This window comes from Drosophila montana, unplaced genomic scaffold, assembly GCF_035044405.1.
Source record: "Drosophila montana isolate Dmon_TW-CO22-7 unplaced genomic scaffold, ASM3504440v1 contig_3733_1, whole genome shotgun sequence".
Lineage (NCBI taxonomy): Eukaryota > Metazoa > Arthropoda > Insecta > Diptera > Drosophilidae > Drosophila > Drosophila montana.
This window is the reverse complement of record NW_026998620.1, coordinates 12,205,187-12,233,050: the sequence shown is the minus strand read 5'-3', so window position 1 is coordinate 12,233,050 and position 27,864 is coordinate 12,205,187. Positions and strand designations below refer to the sequence as shown.

Below are 27,864 nucleotides of genomic sequence, written 5' to 3'. Positions count from 1 at the left end.
AGAACAACGACAGCAGCCATGGCATGTCCTTTTATTATTATTTTTATTGTGCGGTGATTTTGTCCCACCCCGGCCAACTGCTTGCTCCGGTCGTTGTGGGAGGGGGTGGAGTGGGGCTTGCGTTTGTCATTTGCCGGTCGACGGTCGACGGTCGGCGGTCGGGTGGGGTGCATATAAATTCGACATAATTTCATTGTAATGAATAAATTGATGGATGGTATATTCTGTGCACCACCTTCCTGCTAAATTAAACACTTTGCCAACCGCAAGGCCAGTCTCAGTACAGATCGTCTATTACAATTTTTACCCACCAGCTCTGGCGCATAAATTATAATTTGATTTTTTTTTAATTTTATATTTCCGAAAACTCATTTGTTAGGTGCGAAAATAGAATATGAATTATTTATAGGTCGTATATGCTGGGCAAATAAAATTGTTAGTTCGTCTTTTTTTTTCCATTATTTTTATTGTTCTTTTTGATTTTTTTGTTTTTTTTTGGTTTGATTTAATGTCTATAACTAGTAATTTTAAGTGTACAATTATTAAATATATTTGTATATATATTTATATTGGGTTTTTTGTTTTAGTAGTTTCTTCCTTCATTTTGTTCATCTATTTTTGTTGATTTATCTCTGGTTGTTTATACGACTAGACAACTCCTTAAAAACTGCTACGGCTTTTGATATATTTTGTTTACAATACATTTTTGACTTGATCTTGATACGTTTTCATTATATTTCTATATATATATATATATTTGGTATATGTGCTGCCAAACAAAGTTGTTTTTTTTTTCGTTTTAGTTTGGGCATAGTTTTATTTATTTTAATTGGTTTTTAGCTGACGCACAGTGGGCAAAGACTTATTTGTTTTTGTTGCAAAAGTTTTTGCAGATAACTTTAACTTTTTTGCTATTTAGTTAGTATAGCTAGTTAGTTCTTTAGTTAAGAGCGAACTAATCTTATAAATACAGCTTGCTGCCTATAGCTAAATATTTGCTTAATATGTACAAAACACTTAACATTCTACATTAAACGTTGGTTTTCGCTTCTTCTTTGTTTAATGAACATAATTGGCATTTAATCTCAATGCAGAAGTGCAAAACATATGAAAAACACATTTATCAATTTGTAATTAATTTTTCTGCCTTTCCGACTGCCGCTTAATACCAACTAATTATAACTGCACACAAGCTCGGACTTTCAGAATTGTTTTTCTTGTTGTTTTATTTTTACGGTTTTTTTTTTGTTTTATAAATGTAATTATTGTTCTTCAAAAAAGTTGTATTTCATGTGCTGTTGTTGCTTTTTTTCGCGTTATTTTCCATCTAAAATTTAATTAAATACGCTTAATGCTAAACTTTTTTTTTGTTTTTGGTATTTTTTGCCCGCTGATTTACGCAGTTTTACAAATAACAAATCGTTAATTATTCATGTTATAAGTACGTTGATTTAAATATTTTATTTATATATTTATGTTTTTTGTTGTATATATATACTTGGCAAACGTTCAATCGATGACGTCCTCGTCGACATCGTCGCCGTTGTCATTGCCGCTGGAGGTGCCACCGGCAGCAGCAGCAGCAGCTGCGGCAGCTGACATTAGTCCGTTGGCGCCTAACGGCGATTTGTTGTTGTCATCGTTGTGGGTCACTGTGCCGCCGTCATCAGTGCCGCCTCCACTTCCGCCGCCCAAGCCCAAATCGGTGTGATCCAGCAGCAGGCTGTTGTTGTTGTTGTTGTGGTGGTGATGACCGTGCAACATGTTGTTGTTGTTGTTATGGCTATGGCTGCCGTTGCCGGTCAAATGCTGCTGCATGGCATTGCCATTGTGCTGGCCGGAGAAGTGCTGCAAGTGGTGCTGATGCTGATTGAGCAGAGCACCGAGTGCGTTTTCTCAGACAACATCGGTCACGCCATACTGGCAGGCGGACAGACCGGCTGAATTGGAGCGCGAGACTGGCGATGGCGCCGAATAGGGGCTGCTGAAGCCTGTGGCATGCTGCTTCGCCTTCAGCCGCAACGTGGCAATGCTCGAGGACATGCTGCTGCTCATGCAGGGCTCGGCGGCGGCACGATACATATACGGATTCGCAGGTGTTGTATACGGACAGGGTGCAGCGCCAACGCCCACGCCCACATTCGTATTGGTCAGCGTGGAGCCCATTGTGCCCGGCAGCATCGAATTGTTCATGCTGACCGCAACACCGCTGGCGCCCGTATTGAAGCAGTTGACCGAGTTCTGGTGATGATTGCTGGTCACCATCGAGCCGAGCGGATTGACCGGCCAGGGGAACGGCTTTGTGCCCAGCGGCGATGGCACCTTGGTCCAGTTGTTATACGGATATGATGAATACAGCGAATCATCTGCGAACGGCTGCATGAACTGTGTGCCAAAGCCGGACTTAAAGTCCGCTGCGGCCACAGCCGCATTCATGGCATTCCGCTCGCGCTTGCGCCACTTGGCCCGCCGGTTCTTGAACCACACCTGCAAAAGCATAACAAAAATTGTTGAGATGAGAAAAGTGCCAGCAGTTTGTGGCAAGTTAGTTAAAGTTTCAAAATGCTTTGTGGCAGTGGCAGCCATTTTCTTTTATTGCGTCGCCGTGCCGCATAATTTATTAGATTGCCGCCAACTTGAAAATTTATGTATCCGTCTGTGTGAGTGGGCGTGTGTGTGTGTGTATGAAAAACTCCCCCAAATGCAGCCCCCACAAAAGCAGCTACCCCCCAAGCAGCAGTGGCGCAAAGGGCGCTGCGTAATACGCATGTGCAGTAATTATAAATACAAATATACATAAATACTGCTGCCATACTGGTTGTTATTGTTGTTGTTATTGCTGGTGTTGGTGTTGCCTTTCTTTTTTAATGGAGAGCTTTATATAAATAAACTCGACGGGCCAACCCCGAAACACAAGCAGTACACAGCTCTCGAGTAGAGTGAGAGAGGGTAGGAGGGGAGCGAGGGGAGCAAGGGCCACAAAAAATAAATCAAAATTATTTTGCAAACAAAAAGTACACAAAGCGCAAAAATAAAAGAAAGAAAAGCGAAAAGCGAGTAGATAAAAAACAAAATGGCAACTTTGTAATTTATTGCTGAAGTTTGCGCAGCGCACACAGATACTCAGCTACTCAGATACAGATACAGATACAAATACATATACGAGATACAGATACGGCTACGGCCACAGATACAGTAAATGACAAAGGCCGTGCAGACGCTGCCAGCAATTCTGATGAGGCTGTTTTTTCTTATTTGTTTCTCTTTAACTTTTGGCTTATTTAAAGACTCTCCAAATGGAGCTTTAAGTTGCACTTTGTTAATTTCCCACCAGCCCACGTGCCATTGGAAATTGCAATTGTTCAGGTAATTAAACCAGCTACAATTTGCGCATTTCATGCCGCTTGTTGCCGCCTTGCCACATTTGTACTTAAATCAACGCAGCCCGGCTTTGGGGTTGTAAATTTATGGCCTGCCTGACGGCTACGCAACGTTTCGGGCCCGTAACTAAATGTGGACACGCGTGGCTCGTATGCAAAGAAAAAAAATATATAACTGGGCCTAAACGGCCGCAACGTGCAACATGCAACATGCAGCGTTTGTTTGTTTTGTGGGCTACAGAAAAAAAAAAGGTTTGCCACGCGGCAATTTAATGCGCATTTATTTGCTCGGCAATTGCCTTAATCGAATTAGTTGCGCTAGTTAATTGAAAACGCATGAGACACAGCCGCCTGATTGAGCTGTAACTAAAAGTTTGGCAGCGTGAGAAACGCCACAAACTAAAACTGCTTCAAGATGCAGCAGCCCGTTCCGGCCAGGACATAAATCACAGTCGGGCCAATTTCAATATCCCCACAGCAATGTGTCAATTTGTCAAGGTACATTGCTCAGTCGCAGCGCAGCAGCATCATCAACAACCACATCATCATCATCACCATCATCATCAGCAGCAGCAACAGCAGCATCATCAACATGATGAGCTTCTGCTGGCAAAACTAACGTCATCGATCTCGTCAACTGTCATTTTCACGTATCATTTAGCAAGTTGTTGAAGTTTGGGCCAAAATGGAAAAAAAAAATAGCAACGTTTGCATGATGGCAAATTGATGTGACTGCAGAGAGAGAGCAGAACCAGCAAAAAAGGAAATATAGCAAGAGTTTTTTTAGAGAGAAGAGAAGTGCACGACTAGCACATACCCTGAAGCTAAGGAAGCAATGGAAAAGAGTTAGGTACAAGAAGAGTGAAATATTCTTAGTCTGTGTATGCAATACGTAGACAAAAACGAAATTGTAAACTTGTTTTGCGTATGATATACGAGAATATATGTTATATTGGAAATTTCCAGGCTCTGGCTTTTGTAGTTTGCCAGATCAAACAGATCAGATTCAAACAGTCGGCCGGGCCTGGCTAGATCGGCTCAAGATTCTGATCAAGAATATATATAAGGTATTGGAGCTGCTTGCTGTTACTTAAATTTGCGCAAGGGTATTTTACTCTTTTTTACCCATATTTAATGGCTACAGGGTATAAAAAAACAACAAAAAACGAAAAGTGTGTGTGTGTGAGAAAAAGCAGCGCAATTTTCCACTCAACGGGCAGACACTTCAGCCAGCACCCGCTGACTCAAGCAGAAAATCCTAATTGGTTTTGATGAAAGCGGCAATGACACCTCCTACCGCTGCGCTGCAGGCTCTACGATGTTCTATGCTGGTGCTGCAGCGCTTCATCAGGTAAAGTTGTTAAAAAAAAGCAGCATTTTTTGTATGGTATATGTATGAGTGGTGCCAATGTGACCATGTGGCAAAAGTTACGGGGCTGAGGTCGCCTTTTTTTTTAACTACGGGTCTTTCTTTTGAGTGAAGAGCTGCCATTTTGATTGATGGCCACAAATTGCAGCTAAATACGTTTTTTATTTGCTTAATTCTTGTTGTTGCTGCCGTTGCCTTTACCGTTGCCGTTGCCGCTAGGGGCCCTTTTCCCACTTCCGGGACTGCGCTTGGATAGCATGAAATTGAAATTGAAGTGAAAATTTTGATTGCAAACAATATTGATAAGCATTACGAGACTCGAAAGGCGCAACACAGTTGATTGCTTGCTTTTAAGCAGCAAACCCCTCGTAAGATAATTATAAACAGTTTCTAGACTGGAAAAAGATAAAAAACATATTTTTGTTACTGCAGCTCTTAAGAGTTTAATTAAAAGCTAGTGATAGCAGCTAACAGTTTTTTTTGAGTTTTTTCCCCCTAAGTTTTTACATTTACACGTCTTTCAGTTAAGCAGTTTTAAAAGCAAATTAAACTTTTGGAGGTAAAATGAAGATTTGGAATTGATAACAGATAATTAATCATACTTAAAGCTTGTCTATTGGGTGAGCTGTCCTCTAAAAACAATGCAATTGCCCTTAAAGCTCGCCCAGTCGCTTCGTGGTCTTATTCATTGAATTACTCCTAAAGCTTTTATTGCTTTTATTTATTATTAATTATTCGGACATTAGCATTTTGCTTGAAAACATAAATAAATTACATACTAGTTTAGCTGTCCAAAAATTATTCCGTTCCTTATCTAACCAATGCAATTGTTCTTAAAGCTCAACGCGTAAATACAATAACTTAAAGCTTTAAGCTCGCCTATTCACTTCTTCCCAGAATTAATTGAATTGCACTTAAAGCTTTAATTACCATGCTGCTTTGTTTGCGGCTCTCGCCGAATTTCAGCTTTAGTGTTATTTTTTTATGAAGTTCATAAAAGCATTTAAGCACACAAGATTAAGGTTCGGCCAACTGTTGACACCATTCGCTTCCCGCTTGTAAGAGTTAATTTGTTTGTATAGCTTATCCCTAATAAGTACTTTTGAGGCATCTTTTAGCCTTAGTTAAATAAAAAAAAAATTTGACTCTGGCTACAGCCAGAGTTCGGTTTTTGCTGGCCGACTCCAAGTACTGACGATTCTTAATGGGCCATATTGTGGCGCCATTCTTTTTTATGCCGCCAATAGAATGACTTTTCTATAGACAGACAAGTGTTTGTTTTTTTCCAGGCCATTGCCAACAGCTGACCATAAAAGGAGTAAAAAGGAGTTGTTCCAGCATATAACGTACTCCGATTTCAATTGCAATTTTTATACTCTGCCCCCATTGGACGACAAATGTTTTTACGAGTTTGTTTGACTGTTAATTGAATGAAATGAATTTTTGTTTCAGTAATGTTTTAAAAAGTATATAAAGAACTCGACAGTCAGAAGAGAACATATTGCCATAATTGCCGGCGCATGTAAATCCTCAGATTAGTAGCTATCAGGGATGTCCAAGTAGCGGCAACATTTCCTGCCCAGCTACTGCAACTGCCACTGCTTTGTTTGCCCAGACGGGGCTGCTCTTTTCCACCTTTTTTTTTGGTTTTTGACAATTTAAAGCCCACCCAGATTTATATGTGTGTATGTGTGCGAGCGAGCTGTAATCCTTTTGTATATTTGATAAATTTTATTGCCTACGCTATTATTGCAGTCAAATGTTATTTTGCCTTTTACCAAACCCCTCTACCCTACCCCCAACCCCTAGAGCCCCGCGCTGTGCGGAGACAGCACGATCATGATCATTAATTCTCATGCGGTTTCTAATTCATTAAACAACCCTCGTTTGCTGCCGCACAAAAACTCATCCAAAGCTGCTGACAAATTGCCTCGCATTGTTTTGCATTTTATCGTGGGGTTTGAGGGTGGGGGGTGCAGGAGGGTTGCAGCCCAAAGTCAAACCCCCTGCCCCTGCCGCAGACGGCAGTGGCAAACCTTTTGTCATCATATAATGGACCATAAAACAAACTGTATCAATATTTTATGCATTGAGCGCAACACATGTTTAGATTGACATAATTTCCCGACTTTTCTCCTGCCAGCCAGCCGGCAGAAGCCCATCCCTTGGTCGACACTTGTTTCTGGGCCGCAGCTAATTTCTTTATAGTGGCCCGTCAAGTGTTATATGAAGAGAAATTCTGAGCATATGCGCGACATAAACTAGAAATTTGCATAGAAAAACCATGAAATATTCTTTTTGGTGTCAGCAATTTGTCAAGAATGATTCGACTAAAATGTTGCAACTGGCAGATGTTTGTTTATTTTAATTGCATTTATATGAGACGTTATCCATGTCCGCTGTACGCACAATTAACGTTCTACGTTGTGTCGCCATAGCTGATGATCATCAGCAACATCATCATCATGATCGATCAATCGGGGCAAGTCGAGGCGCTGTCCCTATAATCATATCTACAGTGTAACTGCCGTGTCGCTGTCTTGTCTGACAGACTGACTGCCGGACTGACTGACTGGCTGACTGGCCCAACAAATGGATATCTATATAGATATTATAGTTATCGTATCGGTCGGGTTTATATTTGCCACGCATATTTGCCGCTTGGCGCCACTTATGTGCATACAACTTCTTCAATTGTTTACCAACTATCGTTTACAAACAATTACAACTGTTGTGCGTGCGAGTTGTTGGTTGTTTTTTTGTTTCTTTTACACACAATGACAACACGCCCCACAACTGCTTGAGGCTGTCAATAGCTGGGCTCCATTGGCGTCGCATGTTCAAACAGCTGCCCGGGGGCATATTTTGATAAGCTTCGCGTTCTCGGCCCAGTTTACACACACGGTTAGGGCCATAAAAAGCGGCTGCAAACTGCGCCAAACTTTTAGCCGCAATCGAGGCGGCAATTTATGGCAACTTTGCGCCACGGCCACCCGCTGCCGCCGCCGCTGCATTGGCTAAGCCTAAAGCCCAGCAACATGGTGGCACCACCCAAAAGCGAGCCACTCGGCCTGCAACATAAATTTACGCTGCACAGCGAAAAATGGCGACGGTTTTTGGCCAGTGAGCGCTTAAGCCGCGCGAATTCAAACGGCAATTTGGGGCAAGGCTGGGGGGCAGGCAGCATATTTACGAGTTGGCGCTTGCATTTTGTATGTGCCGCTGTTTGCATTTGTATTGGTGGCAGCTACGTGCTGCGGTTGCATTGCGGTCATTTTGGCCCAGTGGACAAGGCAGCCGCAGCCGCCGCAGTAATTGCCGCATAATTGCACAAAACACACACACACACGTACACACACTTTTGTTGTGGCTGCCGCTGCTGTTATTTACAATTTGCGGCTTTTACTGTGCATTTGATTTGATATGAATTGAACTGCTCACCCGAACTCTGGCCTCGGTTAGATTGGTCCACATCGCAATTTCCTCGCGCGTCGACATATCCGGATAGCGATTGCGACTGAACGTATGCTCCAGCTCCTGCAGCTGCTGGGAGGTGAAATGGGTGCGCTGTCGCCGCTGGCGCTTGTTCTTTTTATCATTCTTTGGCTCATCGGCGCTGGTGGTCATCGGCTCATCATGCCCAGAATTTGATATGTTCTCCGTTTTAATTGTGGTCTCATTTACGCTGCGATTGCCTGCAAGCGAAAAATGCAAATAAACAGAGTATGCATTAAAAACAATTTTAATCTGCCTGTAAATTTATAATCTAGCTCATTAAAATGTGTTTGATCTGCTTTGCGGTGTCTATCTAAGATTTTATCTGAATTTCATTTGCAGGAGTGCATAGTGTCTGGAAGGCTACTTCAGCAGCAGTTCACGCCCTAATCAGTTGCGCCCCGCTGCCGTTACTAATTGCCATGCAACCTTCAAATGACGCCAAACCCCAATCAGGCCCAACCACAAGCCCAGCTACCACTTCCACTCACCCACTACTCCGCTCACACACCCCCACACCCGGTCCCTGGCCCCACTCGTTAACACACTTCAAACGTGTGCCGCCGGCGGGGCTAGCCTAGTTTTTGGCTGCTACCAGATTTACAACCCGGCTAATGTGTGTTCCGATCATGTCATCGATCATGGCGGCGTGCTCTCTCTGTTGTTGTCGTTGTTGCCGTTGCCGAGCACCGAAACTTAATCAAATAAACTAAATGACTGGCCATATGAAATATCAGTTTCGGTGGCTCGACAACGTCGTCATAGTGTCGCAAATCAAAGCAGTCTAATCGAAAACTAAACGGACGCGAGTGAGTAAATTTTCGCCGACAAAGGCCAAGAGGCAACTTCACCCTTTCACCTGCCCCCAGCCCCAGCAACTATGCGCCACCACATTGGCCATGCTTTAGAAAATTATTATAAATTATGTTTCTTATCTAATACACTCGCACGTATAAAATCAATAACGAGCCACTCGGTGAGTCCACGGTTCCACGCTTATTCCGAACCACATCATGCGATTAGGCGCAACGATCCAAAATAACTATTATTCATGTTTCAGAAAATGACATGTTTATTATCAAAGCTGGTGTAAAAACTAATGTTGTATTAAGTTATAAGAAGTTTCAGTTGAAAACCCAGAAACTGACTAATCTTTCCATGAAGAGCTGTTTATGTAGTATAATAATAATTATAAATTAATATTCCCAAGCTTCGTCGAAATATTCTTAAGAAGTCTCAATAGGATTGTCATCAAGTCTAATATGCATAGCTTATTTCCTTTGGGGAAGACTATATAGTATATCTTACATTAGATTAAATTAAATTAAGTAAAACCTAAGGCCGAATTATTCAGGTCATATAACATCTAAATTTGTTAAGATTTTGTTTGATTCAGTTGCCGTGTACTTACCATCTTTGCGATCCCGACTTCGATTCGTTAAGGTGGATGACGATGAAGTTTGAAAGTTATTTAAATGTGTGCTATCCAAACTATTTGCTACGGCGGTCATGGAGCTATGACTATCACGAAAATCACCGGTTTCGGCCCAAACTGAAAAGAATAAACCAGCAAAGGGCACAGAAATATACAAAAAAATTAATGTTTTAACATAATGTTTTAAAGGGTATTAAAGGGCGTAGTGTTTCGCACAAGATACGGCTCCTTAAACGCCCATAAAAAGGCGCATCATAAAAGGATTTATGGCTTTTGGACGCCACTGGACCAGTTTTAAATGGGCTTTTGGTTAGCTCGATTAAGGATACGAGTGCCCGGGCTTCCGAGCTGAGAGCCAAGACTTTGTTCGTTAATTGCTCGCTGGAGGAAGCATTATGAAAACTTTACGCCATAAGGCTTTGTCTGAAAGTGAGCGAAAATAGTCAGGATAAATATATACTTATAGCCCCATCCCAACCATAAATCGAACTCAAATGAGCCATGCGTTTGGCTACCCTACAATAATTGCTCTAATTATCCCAGTTAGTCACGCTGAATTTCATATTAATTAGTCAGCCTTTTGACATGTTCCCCAATGCAGATTTATGGCCAGACAATTGATATTCGGCTTGGGGCCTGCGAACCTTGAGGTGTGCGCCCATATGGCATAGGTCTCGACTTCCTGGCCATTGCTCCTAAATCTTATGGACTTCCTCGGGCCGCTCGTTGCATAATTTATGGCATTTTCACATGTTGTCAGTTTTATGTGGTTTTTAAAGTGTCTGCCAGGCTGGCTGCAAACACCCGCTGCGACATTTTTGTGAAACAATTAGCTCGATGCTGGTGTGAAATTTGAGGGGTACTTGGGAGAGCTCTCTCCCTCTCTCCCTCTCTTTCTCTCTCCAGCGAGTGCCCACAGGTCTATTAATTACGTGGAATTTTCTTTAATTTATGCCGTTTACAACGGTCTCACTTGCGCTTTACAGTGAACAAATATGTGCATCAAATGTTTTATCTTTGAAGCTGTAGTTAAATATCTTAATTGATATTTTTAGCAAATCATAGTTGGAATTCCGCTTATATTCCCCTGTGTGCATCAAGTGACAGACACATTATTTTATATTATTCGGCAAATATGCAATGAATGCAATTTAGGGTCTGCTATTTAGTTAAAGTCGCACATGGGAATATTTTATGGCCGGGAATTTAGGCAAAACTACGAAAAATAAAAGTCTTTCCAGCATTCACATGAATTACAGATTTGTATATAAATCTTTATGCCTTAAAATATATATAGCTTAGAATTCACTTAAAGTTAGTTGGTTAGCATGGGGAACAACCCATTTTTGGTAGCCTAGTCTGGGTCTCGAAACCGAAACATGCATCATTATTAACCCGAAGGAATATATTACGTTTCAACATTGAATAATTCAGAATGGGAGATACATATATGTACTATTTATGTATAAGAATATATTTATATTTATTTTGGTCTTCAGCTGGCATATCAGTATCTTTTTTAATTTTTTAGTCGAACATCTTTTACTGGAATATCATAATATTCTCCAGTTAGACTGGAGTCTGAAAATTGTTCGGATCCAAGTTCATAGACAGCTGAATACAGTATCTTATACATTCTAAAAACTGTTTCTTTTTGTATTTTTGGTATACTTGATGTTCAGCTATATATTTCTTGATTACTCAATGGGTGTAGCATGTGCAGACGTCATTCATAAAGCAAGTTTTTTAATGATTCGACCGTCCCTTAAATACCAGAATGCTTCTTGATAGCCGTTGCTGTTGTGCCCGAATTTCAACCTGAGCATGTGTCGTTAAATGGGTCGCCAGCGTCATCTGTGCTATCCGCTAAGAACTGTGGCCCCCTCTCCCCATCCCATCCGCATATAGCCGTGTCAAGTGGAGAAATGTAAAAATATTTTCTTAACGACGCGCTCTAAAAAACGCAGAGAAAAGCACGTACCGCAGCGATTTTTATTTGTTTAAATATTTCGTACAAATTTTCCTAATTTTCCGACTAATTTGAATTCGTTTTTCCGACTCAAATTTGAATTGTTGTCGCCTGTCAGTTGGCGTTGACATTTTGTTGGCGCAGTTGTTGCCACAGTTTTACACTGCTTTTCAAGGTTCGCTGCCTGAGTGAGTGGCAAGTGTCAATACGAATAGCTGGCCAAGTGTCTCGTGGGCGTAGCCCCAACATTTTGGCCAGCCATGTCAGGAGTGCGCTGTGACAACAAGTGTCAGCGTCAATTTTTAGCCACATTCTTGTCAGCCATTTTGCAGAGGCGTTTAAGCAAACAAATGGGCAAATTGTGGCTGGGCCAAAACTCACAACGAAAGTCAACAAACGCACACCCTAACGAAGGGCGCAACTATTAATCAAGCTGCAAATATGATCGTGCAGAAAAATGAGAAATAAATGTTTGCCCAAGCAATGATTTTGATTTTTATATCCTGCACACACACACACATACACACACAAACACGGAGAGACATTTGGCCATTTGTCGCATTCATTCATAAACATTTTCCACACTCACACACAGTTTTCCACAAAAACTTTGACACACGACACGGCAAGGCAGCCGTGGCCAGGAGCAGTAGCTATAAATTATCCTGCCCGTGCACTGTCAAACCTCGGCGCAGGATACAAAGGATACACACACAGGCCGAAACCCAGACCCAGACTCAGACCAAGACCAAAACAAACAAACAATCGCAACGAGCCTGTGGAAATTGCTATATGGGAAGCTGGACAAAACGTACGCCCCGAGTGCGCGTCCTTTGACACGAAGCACAACCCAACAAAAAAAAAGGAAAAGAAATGAAAATAGGAGGAAAAATGCGAGCCATAAGCAACGTTTACTTGTAGCATTTTGTGACCAAAAACAAACGATTAATGTGACAGTTGAATTGGGATGCGCAGACAAGCAAACAAACACACACACACACACACACATACATATATATATATATCACACACAGATACAGCCATAAGCAGGAATTGGAATTGGCATCCTTTGGCTAGAGCATTTGCCCCTTTTTCCCCGGTTGTCTGCTGCTATTTTGACAAGTTAGTTGCTTTTATTCTTCTCCAAAAACTAAACCACCCGTTTGTGTGGAGGGGGGCATATAAAAGGGTTAAACGCTGCGGTTGCCTGCCACATAAATATGTTGCATATACACACATACATACATATATATTTCCAATTTCACGGCACATTTGCTCGGGCCAAACAGAAAGTGTTAATATGCGACAGGTTATTTTATTTTTTTGGCCATATGTTGACATTGTCTATGCGCTCCCTTTGTCGAGCTGGCCAGAAATTAGCCAGAAAGGCTGTAAAAATTAAGTTTCAAGGGGCGAGCAACGAGAAGAAAAACTTAATTTTTATATGCCATTGAAGCGCATGCTTGGGTGTATCACAACAATCTACAAAGTTAATCCTTTATAGTTGCTTTTGTGCAAGCCAGACAATGACAATGGATGTACGTGTGCCATGGCAGGACATACGTTATGGCCATATAATGAGCTTGGCTGTGCCACACATACACACACACACAGATATAGAAATAAAAATCACTGCAATAACATTGACATGGCCCCAAAGTACGAGCAACCCTCCGAGCAGAACGAATCCCGGCCAGACAGACCAGCCAGCCAGCGAGTCAGCCAGCCGGAGCTCATTAGCCGACGTCCTGTAGATAAGGATAAGACATGCAGACCCCAACAACAACAACAACGAGAACAAGAACAACAACAACTGTCGTTTCTCTGTTGGCTTCTAGTTGCCGTTGTAGTTTTCCACTGCAATGCCCTTTTCCGTAATTTTCTCGACTGTCAGCTCAAATTTTGGCTCCAGTTGATGCCGTTGGGTCATTTGCCCAACTCTGGCCATTCGTCCGCTCGTCCGTTCGTCCGTTCTTCCGTTTGCCCATTTGCCCATTTGCCAGTGGCGGCAGCTGGAAGCCGGCAACGCCTGGACACAGCCCCTGCAAGTTTGTTGCCTCAGATAATCTCTAATGCGACATTTTTACGAAATTGCACGATACGGATAATGAGAAAGAGGCGGCTGTGGAGTCCCAGGGAAAACCCCGTACTCGTAACCCAAACTTTTGCAGTGAAGTTTTCCAACGCGCTGCGACGTAATTGCGGTCGTGGTCGAGTTGCGGCTGGCGCTTGAGATGCGACCAGATACGAGGGGGAGTTGCTTGCTTGCCATAATGACATTATAATTTATATAAACGAAATCAGTGCCATCAGAGCCAGAGAGAAAGAGAGAGTGGGCGAGAGAAAGAGGCAGAGAGAGAGGAAGATAAACCGAGCCACATGTCTCCGTCTGTGCGCCAGGACACGGGATTGATATATGGGCAGTTTTTGCCTTGTCCTTGCAAGTTGCAGCACTTCAGCGAGTTGGCAAAAACTAGAAGTGGGCGTCACCAATGGGTGATTATCATTGGTCCGGTCCGTTCGCCCACAATTTATGGGGTGTTTGCTTGGCAATTGCAATGCGATCTTTGTTTTTGCCGGCTGGCTGCGTTGGCAATTGAGTTGCCAGCTCTGACATATGTGCGCAATTTTCCAGAGATTTACCCTAGAAAATGCACTGACAATGATGAAAATTGCTTAAAGTGCCAGCAACAGCTTTAAGGATACAAATTACAAAATGGCTGGCGAAAAACAAAAAACATAAAAAAACCGAGAAGAAAATCGATAAAATGTATTTATATTCATAAAGAAATTTTGAGACATGCCACAGCCGCCATACGTTGAATTTAAAGTAGCTACAGGCCGCACATCCTTGGGCGAATGTATCTGTATCTGAAGCTGCGCCGTGTCGCATATGCGCTCTGTCGCGTCCCAGCTACGTTTCATTTTTAGGCGCTTTATTAAGGAAGTCTTGAAGCTGGCTGTGCTTTTTACTCTTCTTTTTGCAATAAACATTTTAGGGTATATCCCATGTTGACCTACTCTATGACTATGACAGAGCTATATTAATAGATGCGTCTGATAGGCTGCTTGTCTTCTAAGTATCTTATAGTCTTTTCTTTAAGCCAATTTCCCTAAAAGTACTTTTATTATACCGAACGCCTACAAGCTGAAGTGCATAAAGTGTTGGGACAGCTTTCTTTGCGTGTTTGTAATGTTTATAGGCACAATACCGACTCTCGAGCTGCACGTGCCATTAACACTTTATGCCAGGCACTGGCCAAATAAACAACCAGTAAACAACAACAACAGAGAGCAGACCCAAGTTAAATGCTACACAGATGTAAGTGCGTGCATTAATGTATGTATATATGAACAGCGGGCACAATAGATAACAAGATTTCATCAGAAAAGTCGAGCAGAAAATTCTCGCACTCTCAGCCACAGTTACAGATACAGATACAGATACAGATACAAATGTAGCTAGTGCTACACTTAGATACAGCCGGCAATTTCATATTTTATCAAGGGCCACAAACGGCAAACATTGTCGTAGGCAAATAGTTCTACCATATCTATGCGAGTATCTGTATCTGTAACAACTTGGCAAACACGCAAAGGACTCGTATAATAATAATAATAATAATAAAAAAACCAAATTTGTTGTAGTACGATATTGTATTATTTGCACAGCAACCAAAATGTAAACTGCTCTGATTTGGTTTGTTGTGTACTTTCGAGGTTTTTGTTAGTCTTTGGCTTTGCTCTGGGCAAATACAAATGAATCTGAAATCTTTTTGTGCATGCACAGCCAAATAGACACTCAGATACCCAGACGGGCTATGGTCAGATAAGGTGGCTAATTGCTGTTAACAGTGAAAGAGATGCGTCGCAAGGTCGCAGGATAATGTCATAGATTCAGGTTGTACGCACACAGAAACGAGCACAATCGGATATAGTTGATATGGTAGAAAAGCTCCTGAGCAGTTGCGCTGGCAGCTGCTGACAACATAATTCAGCCCGCTAGACAAACATGGCCAGCTGCCAGTCGTTGAGCAGAGACATTAAAGAGTTGTAGTCCGAGGTATTAAAAAGCATTAACTTTTTATTGTTTTACACGCTGCATCGCGCATACATAATAAAAGAGTATAAAACTGATGCTGGGCGGAAAATGGTGAAAAATTAGTGTACGTGAACTTGAAATCCTTTGAGCGCCAAATTTCAAATAAAAACACGCACAGAAGCCATAAAATAATGTTTAAAAAAAATGTATATATATATAAAAACACGCAACTAAACGAATTCAGAGGTGTGTGCGGCTCATAAAAAACTGCAATAATAAAAAAGCATTTCCACACACAAAAATAAATACTCGCACAAATAAAACTGAAATTGTTCATAACACAAACGAATGGCTGTGTGTAGGTGGTTTGATTTTGTGGTCGTGCTAAGAGGGGCAGCCATTAAATTGGCCAATAATTGAAAATCCAATTGCAATGTGCAACAGTCCAAGCAGCGGGCACGTTGTGCAACCATTATTTAAACAAGAGCGTAAACAATAACGACAACGACAACAACAATCGGCAACAAACAACAGCCAGAGTGAAATTTGTTGGCAACATGCGCGTTGCCTGTGGTCCGCACCTGCAGCCTTGGCCACAACTTCAACTGTCTGCCTGCAGTGTGTGTGTGTGTGTGTGTGTGTTGAGTGTGTGTTCGAGTGTGTGTCCTGGTGTGCATGTCAAAGGATAACTGCACTCGTGCATATTTTAAGTGCGCACAATTTTTGTGTTAAATTGTTTTGCCACGCAAATAAATGGCCAGACAGCTGCGGCCAGCATACCAAACCACCCCCTTTCCCCCGAACCGGCGCCCTCTTCTGCAGAGTGCAAAGTTTGTAAGGCTGTTAACCCGGCAGAGCAGGTGCTTAGGGCATAGGTTCAAGGCAGACAGCTAACAAATCTCTCAGCTAAAGCAGACAAATACTTATGCGACGCTTAAGCATTAGCATTTAAAGAGATCATTCCGAAAGCAGAAAGTTTTTGGTCTAAAGTTATGAAATCTGTGTTTAATAAATGGAGCTTATGAAATTAGCTTAAAGCTGCAAATAGGATTAATCTCGTGCAAAACTTTGATCAGCTTTCAAAGCTGTTAACTAAAATACCCGCTTATTGCAGAGATTGAAGCTTAGAAAGTCAAGAAGTCTTTAATATAATTGCAATAGGGATTACAAAAATTAAAAGAATAATTTGCAAAAGTTGTTAATATTTAAGGAAAGAAACACCTTTTTTTATGTGCTTTTAAAGTTTGAGATTAAAAAAAAAACTAAAATCTCCAACTGATGCTAATCGTATTTTAATTATACATTTTATACAAATTGTTTCATTTAAAATTGTTGAACATATTTGTATCCCTGTAACTTTTTACATATTGGATTTATATAAAATTTATAAATGTATCTATTATATTTGTAGATCAATCAAAAATTGACCAAATTTTTCAAATCTATTATTAGTAAGTATAAGTATAAGCGGGCCTGGAAGCCCAAAATAGAGTGATAGGTACTGTGGATCACGAACAAACTGCCTGCCTTTTGGTTCGCTTGGTAAAGCTTGAACCCAGTTTTTGGATCAAAACAATTAATAAGTTAATAATTGCTCGATGTATTGAAAATATTGTGATAAGAGGCGAGCTAGATGTGAACTCTATCCAAAATTGGCATCTACCAATTATGGTAAGATAAATGCATGGATGAGGTCCACAGTTAATTCTACTTTGGGGCTGGGTCTAAAAGTTTTTTATTATGCATCAAGCATGGTTTAGCTTGCAGCCTTGATAATCTGACGGTCCTCACACTGCACCTAGGACTGCTTCAACGTAGAGTCTGATAGCAATTGAGTGATCATTTGAGGCGTACACCTAAGAAACATATTGAATATCTTGCCGCATCCAAATTCCCATAACAATTAGCCTAAACGGAAAAACAAACACTTGACTACAAAGCACATATCAAATTTCAGCCATCGAACGACCCTCGAACTGAACTACGCAGCATCAAAGCGCTGGCGAGCTGAGTTGGGAATGGGTGTGGGAAATGGGAATGGGAAGTGGAAAGTGGAAAATGGGAACAGTGTTGCCTTCGGCACTACGCCAGAAGGGTGCTCAATTAGCCGTGACATGCGCAGCAAAAGTGAAATTTGTTTAGTGCAGCTTCTTCTTCCTCTTCTTTCCATTCTATTTTTTTGTTCTTGTATATATATTTTTTTTCGTTGTTACGCTTTTATGAAGATTATGCGCTAATGATTACACAATGATTATGAATATGCATGAGGCGTGGATGTTGTCACAGAATGGAGTTAGGGCGAGGGCGTGCTAGAGCATGAAATAGTGAGTGAGAGAGAGGGGGTGAGGGGGGACCGACAAGTGGCCAGCCGGAATTTTTGCACATTGTTTAGAAATTTACGAGCATCGCATGAATGATGAAGTACAAGTATCGAGAGCGTGAATGATTGCCATAACGAATGAATATTGAAATGCCGACAGCTGTGGCTGACAGTTGCAAAAATGCGCAATGAATACGCGTATGTGAATGTCGACACTTGTTGAAGATGCAGCACACACACACACTCACACACACTCACACACACTTACTCACACACGCACACATTGAGTGGCACAGAAAATATCACGCATACGCACCGCATAACTGCGAAGCTACGTGAATTATGGCCGCATTAATTACACGTTAATTTGTTAGTTGCTCAGACGAATAAATTGAAGAACAAATTGGCCAAGAAATTGACTTGGCAGCCGGGCCGCGGCCCAGCTGGCCCCATAAACTGTATCAAAATGTTGGATATCGTCTCTATTCGGTACTTACTTCTGAGTTTCTCGAGCGGCTCGTGCTTCGGTGTGTGCGGCGGCACGACGCCATGATGCGGATGCTGCGAATAGCTGCCGACCAGATCCTGACCGGCGGCCGTGTGATGCAAGTGACTGAGGCTGCTGATGGGCATCAGGCTCGAGATGGCGGGTGAGATGCTGACCGAGGAGCTGGAGTCGTGTAGACTGTGATGGTTGTGCAGATGATCCGCACCGGAGGCGCTGCTGCCGCCGCCATTTACGGTGGAGCTGCCACTGCTTAGCGCTGTGCTTGTGGTGGTTGCGCTCTCCGCCGATCCCGCCGACCCGGCACCGTTGGCGGTGCCCGCGCTAACCAAATCCTGTAGGCAGAGCCCAGTCGATTCGGCGGACATGGCCTCCAAGCCGTTGAGCGCACCGCTGACAATACCACCGCCACCGCCTCCGCCCGCAATGCCGCCCGGACCGAGGGCAGTGGCCGAGCTGGTGACGACGCCCAGGCCGCCACCAGCAGCACCACAGCCGCCAGCGGCAGCGCGGTCCATGCCTAGATACGTTGGAAAAATGGTGGAAAAGCTCTGGGCGACAGCCTGGTGCGGCTGATGGTGGTGATGCAGCGCGGACTGCTGGTGCGCCGGATGGGCGGGATGCAGCGGCGGCAAATGGTGATCTCTGCCGTTGAACTTCGTCGTGACGACGTCCTTAAAGTGTTGCAAGAATGTCGTCGTCTTGAGGCCGGTATCTTCCAACTGTGGCGAAAGCAGATCCAAGTTGCGGCTGTATCTGAGCTCGCGGCGGCTGCGAAGCGCGCTGCGATGCTGCAATCACAAAAGAGTTGAATACAAACTGTGTTAGTTGGCAATACATTGGCATTCCTTGTATTCATTATCACAATTACTTTCGCTCTAGCCCTATCTTTATATAGTATCTATATCTCTGGGGCTGCGGCTACCTGGCAAAGCAAACGCAGCGCAGCGCAGCGCGTTTGTTTTTTTCTTTCGTTTTTTTATCACATCGAGGCAAACAGTGAGCTTAACCCAAACACCAGGCAACGGCAACTTAACACCAAAGACGTCAAGGGGTTAATACCACATCACCAACACCAATCTGAGGGCGGAGATGCCGATGCTGGGCAACTTGTAAGCGGCCTGTCCACGGCCAGGCCTAGGCGCTGTGGCGTTGGGGCAATCGTAAATCGTTGTGTGGTTGCCGCGGTGGCGGGTGCCGCGCGTTGCTAGACGTTTGCGACTTAAGTTGACAACGCAGGCCACGACATGGCAGAGCCAGACACAGAGATTCCTACACCTACAACGTGCTTATCAGCCCGACAGAGCGAGTGAGAGCGGGCGAGCGGCGTGGAGCTTGCAAAGATAACAAGCTGCTGCTTATCAATGTAACAATATTTACATTTCTGTGAATTTTTTTTTTTTTATATTTTTATTATTGCTGCAGCCGCAGAGAGGCCGTGTTGAATTTGGCAACCAGCAGACCGATGGAGGGGGCATGGAGGGAGCAGGGTGTGATTGCTGCTGGGCAATAAACTGCGAGCGGCCGCTTAATAAATTCTTAAAAAATAAAAATACTAAACTAAAAAAACTAGTGACAGTGGCCTAAAAATAGGCACAAATGTTCGTAAATCAATTAGCTGTTGCCCATAGCTGGAAATAATCAAAAATAGATGGTGGCATTGCCCCAGGTAAACTCGATTTGCGATTCGCTCAGTTCGGTTCGGGCTGTTCGCATTTCGCGCTATCAACAAAGCCAAACAAAGCGCGCGTTGCAATAAATTCTTATCTAATCTCAATCATAACAAAAATAAAAGCATTCACAAAAAAAAAAACAAAAAAAAAACCAAAAGAAAACCAACTAATAGTTGTAAAAAATTTAATAAATTATAAAGCACAAAAAAAATTAAATACATATATAATAACTGTTTACAAAACCCCTCAACTTTCCAGTCATAAATCCAGAAAAGAAGAAAATAACTCTAATGTAATCATGAAAATATTTGTTTGCTGTCGCGCGGCGCCTGCTTTAAATAATGTTTAACTTTTGTTTTAAACAAAATTATTAAAGTTCAGTGTGATTTGTCACTTTTGCTTTCGATTGGGCGTCAAATTGAAAATTTATACTTGATAATGCCGCTTGATCTGCACTTGATCCCCAGTGGATTAGTGCGGCTGTAATATTAAATTGCCTTGTGGTTGTTTTAATAACAATAATAAACATAATTTCACATTAAACAGATTTATATAGCAATGTGGCCCAACGTTTTGTTTATTTATGACCACAAGCAATTTTTGCATTTTTTTGTTGTGTTTTTCTTGATGATGAAAAGTTTTGCATTTATTATTGTTGCATTGAAATACTCCTGTCAATTTGTGTGGCATCATTTGTGGCATATTTATATGCCGCAGTGCTTATAAATTTTATTTTTTATTTATTTTTTATCTTTCGTGGAACATTTCTGTTTGTTTTTCATTTATTTATTTTTTTTTTGTCAAGTCATTTTATTTCAGAAGTGAGAATTTATTTACATAATGATTTTCTAAGACAAAGAATGCCAGAAATTATTTTATGCCACTTTATAGCCGCAGCTTTTGCTGTTATTCTTCCCAAATTGTTGCTGCTATGCGGCAACAGCCCAGCTGCCCCCCTAGAAAAGGGGGCGTTATCGGTCGCTGGCAGAGCAAATAGTAATAGTCGTAGGTGCCAAGATTTCTATGTTTTGCCAAGGTTCTCCAACGTGTTGGCATTTCTATTTAATTTTATAAATTTATTTAAATTTAATTTCAACATTTGGCTCCCTCTTTGGATATCTTTCGGTTTGTGTATTTCGGTTTTTTCCATCCGAAAAAAAACGCAAAACACAAATTCGCATCTAATTGTTTAAGTGACGTCAATGGCAGTTAACGTCTGCGGTTTTATTTTGGGGTCTGCTCCGCCCAGACCCAGACCCAGACCCAGGCCCCCTTACAAAATGCTCCACGAATGCGAGACAGTTTATGGTTGCACTGTCGGACGATTATGAGTCGTAGATATAGTCGTTGATTTATGTTTGGCGTGAGAGTGCAGCAAAAATTTAAAACCCATCTGAGCCCTAGTTCAACAAGTTTTTATTGCCAGCTTTAAGATTTTCGGGAGCTTTTGACGTTGTTATTTCACTAAGCAGGCAGGGCCTGGTCCAACTCTATATGCATAGTTAATAACGATTAGAAGTTTGTTAGTAAACTCACATGAATTATGATTGTAACAATCTGGTTTGTTTTCTTGGAAGACATTATTGAACAATCCAATAATTTACATCCCTGTATATAAGTCTATATATTTAACTACCAATATAATTTATATTCTTTAATTATAACTTTAAAATAATCAAGTAGTTTCTTTTAAGTGATGTGTTTTAATTCTCAAATATTCTATCTTTAATATTAATTATAATATTTGTATTATTATATATTTTGTTTACAACTCATTGAAATATCTTAATGCGAAAAGTTTCTTTAAGAATTGCCCGCGTTTCTTCTCTTTGCTTTAATCCCAGCCTAAAAATCTAGTCAATCTATTCATTATATATATAATTGGTTTATCTAATTATCTGTAGTAACTCACCTCTAATTTATGGAAAGAAATTCAAATTAATCCACTTGCTAGCGCCGTCAATTTGACTGCTAGAAATGCTGCCGTGCTCCAAATATGATCCCCAGAGGTGAGGTTTTGGTTTCAGTTTCGGTTTTGGTAACGGTTTGAACTCTGGTCTTTAGTTTGTTCGTTTTTTTTGTGGATGTCACTTGAATGTGGGGCAAATGTTGTGCACTTTGCAATAAATCAAATTGCTTTCATTTGAAATTCATTTGTTGGTTGACGCGAAAATTAAGAGAAAATTCTCTAAATCTCAGATCGTTGATCGCTGAACGTGAACGTGAAAGAAATGTCGCGTGGGTTGCGTCGGCTATAAATCTTTGGAATCTTTGAGAAATTGTCGGGAATTTATTGATAAATGAGATACTAGAATTTCTCAGCGCTTTTTATTAATATTATTGTTGTTGATGTTGATGTTGTCGTTGCAACAGATTTGTGTGCTGCTTTTTGGTTTTTATGACTTTCGATGGCTAATCAAAGGCTAAAATATTTAAAGCGCTTTTTATAGTTTGCACGCAATTTGGCATCGCTTTTTGTTGTTGTTGGTATAATTGGTGTTGTTGTTGTGTTTGTGTTTGTTGTTGCACACGCGTGAGAGCGAGATGGCAGCTCGGGCTCAAATAAAAATCACAGTGATTATGTTAGTGATTAATTTTAAGTAACTCATGGATATGTTTTTAATGCGACTTTGATGCCAGCTCGTTGCTGTTATAGCCTCACAGACGAGCACAGAGACATAGAGATACAGACACACACACAATGTTAACGCACACACGTGCACACACAAATCGCAATTGCGGTGCTTTTTAGCACACACACACACACATAGAAATAATCAGGCGGTTGCGATGTCGTAGTCGTAGTCGGTATACATTCGGCTGTTGATTCTAAATCCGCGTCGGCTTTAATGTTTTAATAATTTAATCCAGCGCGTAATTAGGGTAAGTATATGAAGTAGCTCAAATGTTTGATTGGCTGACGGAAGCACACACAAAACGGAAACACAACGCGTCTGCACCCGTAACAGGACGTGGCTGAATTGAAAACGAATTCAAAAGCACACGCAAAAGTATCTGTTGGATATGTCGCAGCGACGGCAGCCGCAGTAGCAGTAGCAGCAGCAGCAGCAGCAGCAGCAGCGAGTGCGTGACGGCAGCAGCAGTTGTTGCTGCTGGTTGGGGGGAGGGTTGGGTGTTTAGCGGCTCACCCGTTGGCCTGCAACTTGCAGCGGCTATAACAAACGGTAAGCACACACATACACACACGATGATACACACACACACACACAGACGGCAGCGAGTACGGCGAGTACTCGACGAGTAGCTGCCAGAGTCACGACAAACGAACGTTGAGCAGCGGCGACGACTGACTGGCAAACGGCAACTGAATAACGGAATTTGATTTTACCAACTAACTCGCACACGCAACGCGAACGCTTCGCAGGCGATGCTATCTGTGTCTTATCTGCCCACGGTTCCAACACACAAGCCGCGGGTGCGAGAGAGCGCGCGCATGCCGGCGAGTAACGAGTGCCATAGCATTTGCTGGGCGTGAGCGAGAGACAATGCGCTGTGCACACAGCAAAGACACACCCCAAATGCCGTTGCCACTGTCAGTTTATCGCGTGCGCGCACACACACGCACACACAGTCACTCTCTCTTTACCGCTACCTCTCCCTCACTCCTGCTCGCATTCTCACTGTCTCTCACTCACTCTAGCGGCAGCAGCTCACACCAATGTTTACAGAGCGCCATTGCTCCAGTTCTGTTGCCGTTTCTCTTTTGGCTTCTGCGTGTGCCACGGCTTCAGCTTCCCTGCGCGCGCGCACCTTTCGTCTTGGTGTCATTCCCCTGCCCTCGCCGCGACCCCTCTCTCTTGTTGTTTGGAACTGCTTCTGTTTATTATTTGGCTGCTGTTGTGAGGCGCTCTCAAGGGTTTGATTTGTATTTGTACTTTGTGGGTCCTTTGTGCCCGCTTCTGTCCGCTCGCCACTGCCCCCGCCCCTGCCCACGCCATCATCCCATCCACAAGGCAACAAAAACCGTTACCGCTGCCGTTTGGTACGTGCCCGAGCCCGATTCCACACAATGTTCATAATAATAAGGCTACTTCTATCGTACACTTTTGAGGGCTGGCTGTCTTTTTACTGGGTGTCAAGGGCGTTTTGTTATCCCATTATTCTCCGTTAGCCGCCATTGTTGGCCCAGCTCCTTGCCGCTTGAGGCGGTGCTGTGTGCGCCCCTCGACACCGACTCCGACCCCGACACCGACCCCGAGCCATGGCTGTTGTCCTCCCTCCTGTTCCCTGGCTTGCCATGCTGTGCTCTCGATTGCGCACAAATATATAAATAACTGTTCTTTTTGACGTATGCCCGCTGCCTTCTTCTGTATTCTTCCTCCTGACTTAGCTACCCCTGTAACTCCGCACACCCCCCTTGTCATGCCTCTGCCTCTGCCTGTGCCTGCTGCCTGCTGCCTGTTTGATTTGCTCACTCCGGCGCAGTTGGCAGATACTTTTTGCCAAAATGCTTGGAACACAAACGAAATTTATTAAAATTCACAACAGCTTTTGTGCAGTTCATAATTTTCGTTTTTATTTCGCATTTGCCTGCCGAACTTTTTTTTTTGTTTTTTGATTTTTCTGCTGCGTGACTCAAGTGGGGTATTATTGGAGGGGGGATGGATGCGGATAGAGCCAGTCCAAATGTTTATTTTTGTCTACGGACATTCTGTCACATTATATTATTTATTGTTATTATTATTTCATGTTTTGAGCATCCTTTTTGCCACTGCAGTTCTTAGTTCCATTTAACTTATTTACGAACAACTGGCTCAATTTTGAAATAAATATTAAATTCCCAATCCTTTTGAGATCTTAAACTAAATAAAATAGGAATTGGTTCGGTATTCAAGTTAACTATTTACTTAAATTTATATTTTGCACATTATTCGATTATCTTAAGTCAAGATTAATAATATTTCTTGAGCCTTAAAAAAAAATATTCATATGCATGCTTGTTTTCCCCTACGGCATCTCCTCACTTAATCAAAACGAAGTCGTTCGATTTGCAATTGAGAAACCATTTGAAAAACTTTATTAGATTAGAGCTTTGACAAACAGATAGATGGAAGTGCAACCTTGTAATCTCTATAAGTAAACGCTCTCCAAAAATTGTCCACTTTAGCTCACTCAGACTGTGTCGAGTTGGCAGGCGGCAAATGCGCTTTGAAGTTATATAAAATAAGAGAGAAAAAAAACGACTTTCGATTAGTTTTAGTCGAGCAAGGCACTCAGTGGAGCGCCTATTGCCAGGGCAGAAGCTGAAGTACTTGCGTATGGCGCTACTTCAGAAATATCATAACTAATATAAACCATTTATAGAGGTAATGGCATGGAAAATGACTTCTGTGGTGCAAGGTTCAGCGTCTGGGGGCAATATGGAAAATCCCCGGAGAATAACACCTGTCAGTTTATGTTGCGCAAGTGCGAACCTGACTTCGAAATGTTTTATGTTGATAACATGGCCAAAAAGGGTTAAATGAATTTTGGGCTGTTTTGGGGTTGAGAATGTGTTGTCCTGTAATTACATTTGCGTCACTGCGGAACCCGCATTGGGCTAGGTAAAGCCCATTTTATCATCAATAATCAATGCAGGGCAAATGGCAAATGGCAAGGGCAACTTTTCCATTGATGACATGATATCTATTTTGGGGAACAGAGCTGTGGGATTTACCCAGGCATATTTCAATTAGAAGAGAAAAACAAAATTAGACTTTCGACTTGCCTGATAGCTGAGGCGGGGACGAGCCAATTCGCAAAGGGGGCTTTATATATGGTGTGTTATCTGGCAATTGGAATGTCTCAATAAAAAATGGCGGCCCACGAGTGAGGACTACGTGCCGTGAACTATGTACGCTCTGGTCAACTGGTGTAAAATATTTGACTCATGCCAAGCCATAAAATGAGAAACATGACACAAGATATAAAATACAAAATGCTATGATCTAATATGAGAAACATGTTCCGGAATAAACCATATTACCAAACGTGCATCCGATTTTAAGATACAGCGTGCGAGTTTTAGTCCGCAATTGAAGAATTTAAGCTAACCTAAGTTTAAATATATCACAGAGGTTATGCACTAGAACTGCATATAACGTTTTTGAGAACTTAGCTCAAACAGATGGAATATGTAGAAACTCTTTAAGAAGTTTGACTTATTCCATAGTATATCGAATAGTTATTTTCAGTTTTTATTTTTATATTTTTTCCATGTACTTTGAGTGTAAAATGTCAAGTGTCTGAGCGTCTTGTATCCTTTGATGGCCGAACAACAAAACTTAATGCTCGAAATTCGTGAAGTCGCACGCGCACACAAAATTGATATGCAAAGCATTTGAAGGCGGCCAAAAGTGCCACAAATCTACACCTAAAGCAGACGCACACACAGTTACACACACGCACACTCACGCACACATATAGACCCGTAGCTACATGCACATCCACATCCACATCCGCAACCGCGTCCACGTCCGCGCCCTTGTTGTTGTCACATTTCCCTTTTTAAGCAACTACCAAAAAGTTCACAGCAGTCGTTGCAAAGTTCAGAGCCATTGCTCAGTCGCTAACTAATCCGGCCTAATCCGGAAACATGACGAAATGAAATACGATGGTGCGTAGGGAGTCGCGCTGAAGATGTCGCTGGCTCCAAATGTTGCCCCTATTCCCGCCACCCCCCGCCCGCATCTTATGGCTCGGCTCTGCTGTGAACTAATTTTGTATGCCTTATGAGATGCGCGGCGCCGGAGTTGCCAGTTGCCAGTTCCCAGTGCTGTTACCGCTCCCTCTCCGCGTTCCCGTTTCCCGCTCTCCTTGCTGAAGTGGGCAACTCTTTCACAAAATGGCGGCATTGATTTCCTGCCCGCCTGCCAGCGAAGTCAATTTTCAGGATTTGCGAACGGCTTTGCTGGCCAGCCTTACATTCTTTAGCAGAGATCTCTACGAAAAGCACTTCCCGCAAGCAGTCAATAAACTATACGCACACACATACTCCCACACACACACACACACTCACACATGCATGTGCCACCTCCTCAGTTGCCTTTTCCGGCTGCTGAGTGTCTTTGCCGTTTGTTTGTATTAGTGTGCGTGGCATGTCCTTGTTGACATTGCCAGCTCTGTGGCAGCTAAAGCAACGCCCCGCAAAGTGGCAGCTAAAAAATCTGTGGAAATAAACACACTAAGGTTGCAGCCAAACGCCATTTTCTTTGTGTCCAAGTCGGAGCCCGGAGCCACCGATCAGAGCGGAAATGCAGTTCAATCAGCATCCGGCAGCCAAACAAATTGCTGCACTAATTAATAAGCGCAAAAGGCAACAATAAAGAGAAGAAAGAAAAAAAAAACAACCAGCTTCGACTAACTGCGGTCCAAGCAGCTTCATGTGGCATGTGGCCTGTGGCAAGCGGTTGAGGTGGGGGAACGGGGGGCACTGTGCTGCTGGCTGTGGCAACCACGTTCTCTTGCGGCAGCATATCGATTTAAATTAATTTTTGTTAGAGGGATGCTCAAGCGAAAATCCTCCATTACCGTAAAGTACTTGTAACAAAGTCCCCGGTGTCATGATGTCGCATACATATGCCGGACGCGCCAGCAGCAAAAAAAAAAAATAGAAGCAAAATAAAGGGCCAAAAGCGGACCACGGTGCAAGAGCTTTTGGGCAAAGGGGCAAAGGT

The 27,864-nt window shown here is 42.5% G+C and overlaps 1 protein-coding gene across 1 annotated transcript; it reads right to left on the bottom strand.

Moving 5' to 3' along the window:
- Positions 1 to 615: 615 nt before the first annotated feature.
- On the bottom strand, positions 616 to 19,404 carry Ptx1. Its single transcript, XM_064693755.1, is given in 5 exon segments — positions 616 to 2,487; positions 8,191 to 8,444; positions 9,656 to 9,796; positions 18,508 to 19,306; positions 19,387 to 19,404. Coding segments are annotated over 4 exon segments (1,899 nt in total). The 5' UTR covers positions 19,034 to 19,306; positions 19,387 to 19,404; the 3' UTR covers positions 616 to 1,509.
- Between the last annotated feature and the right edge of the window lie 8,460 nt (positions 19,405 to 27,864).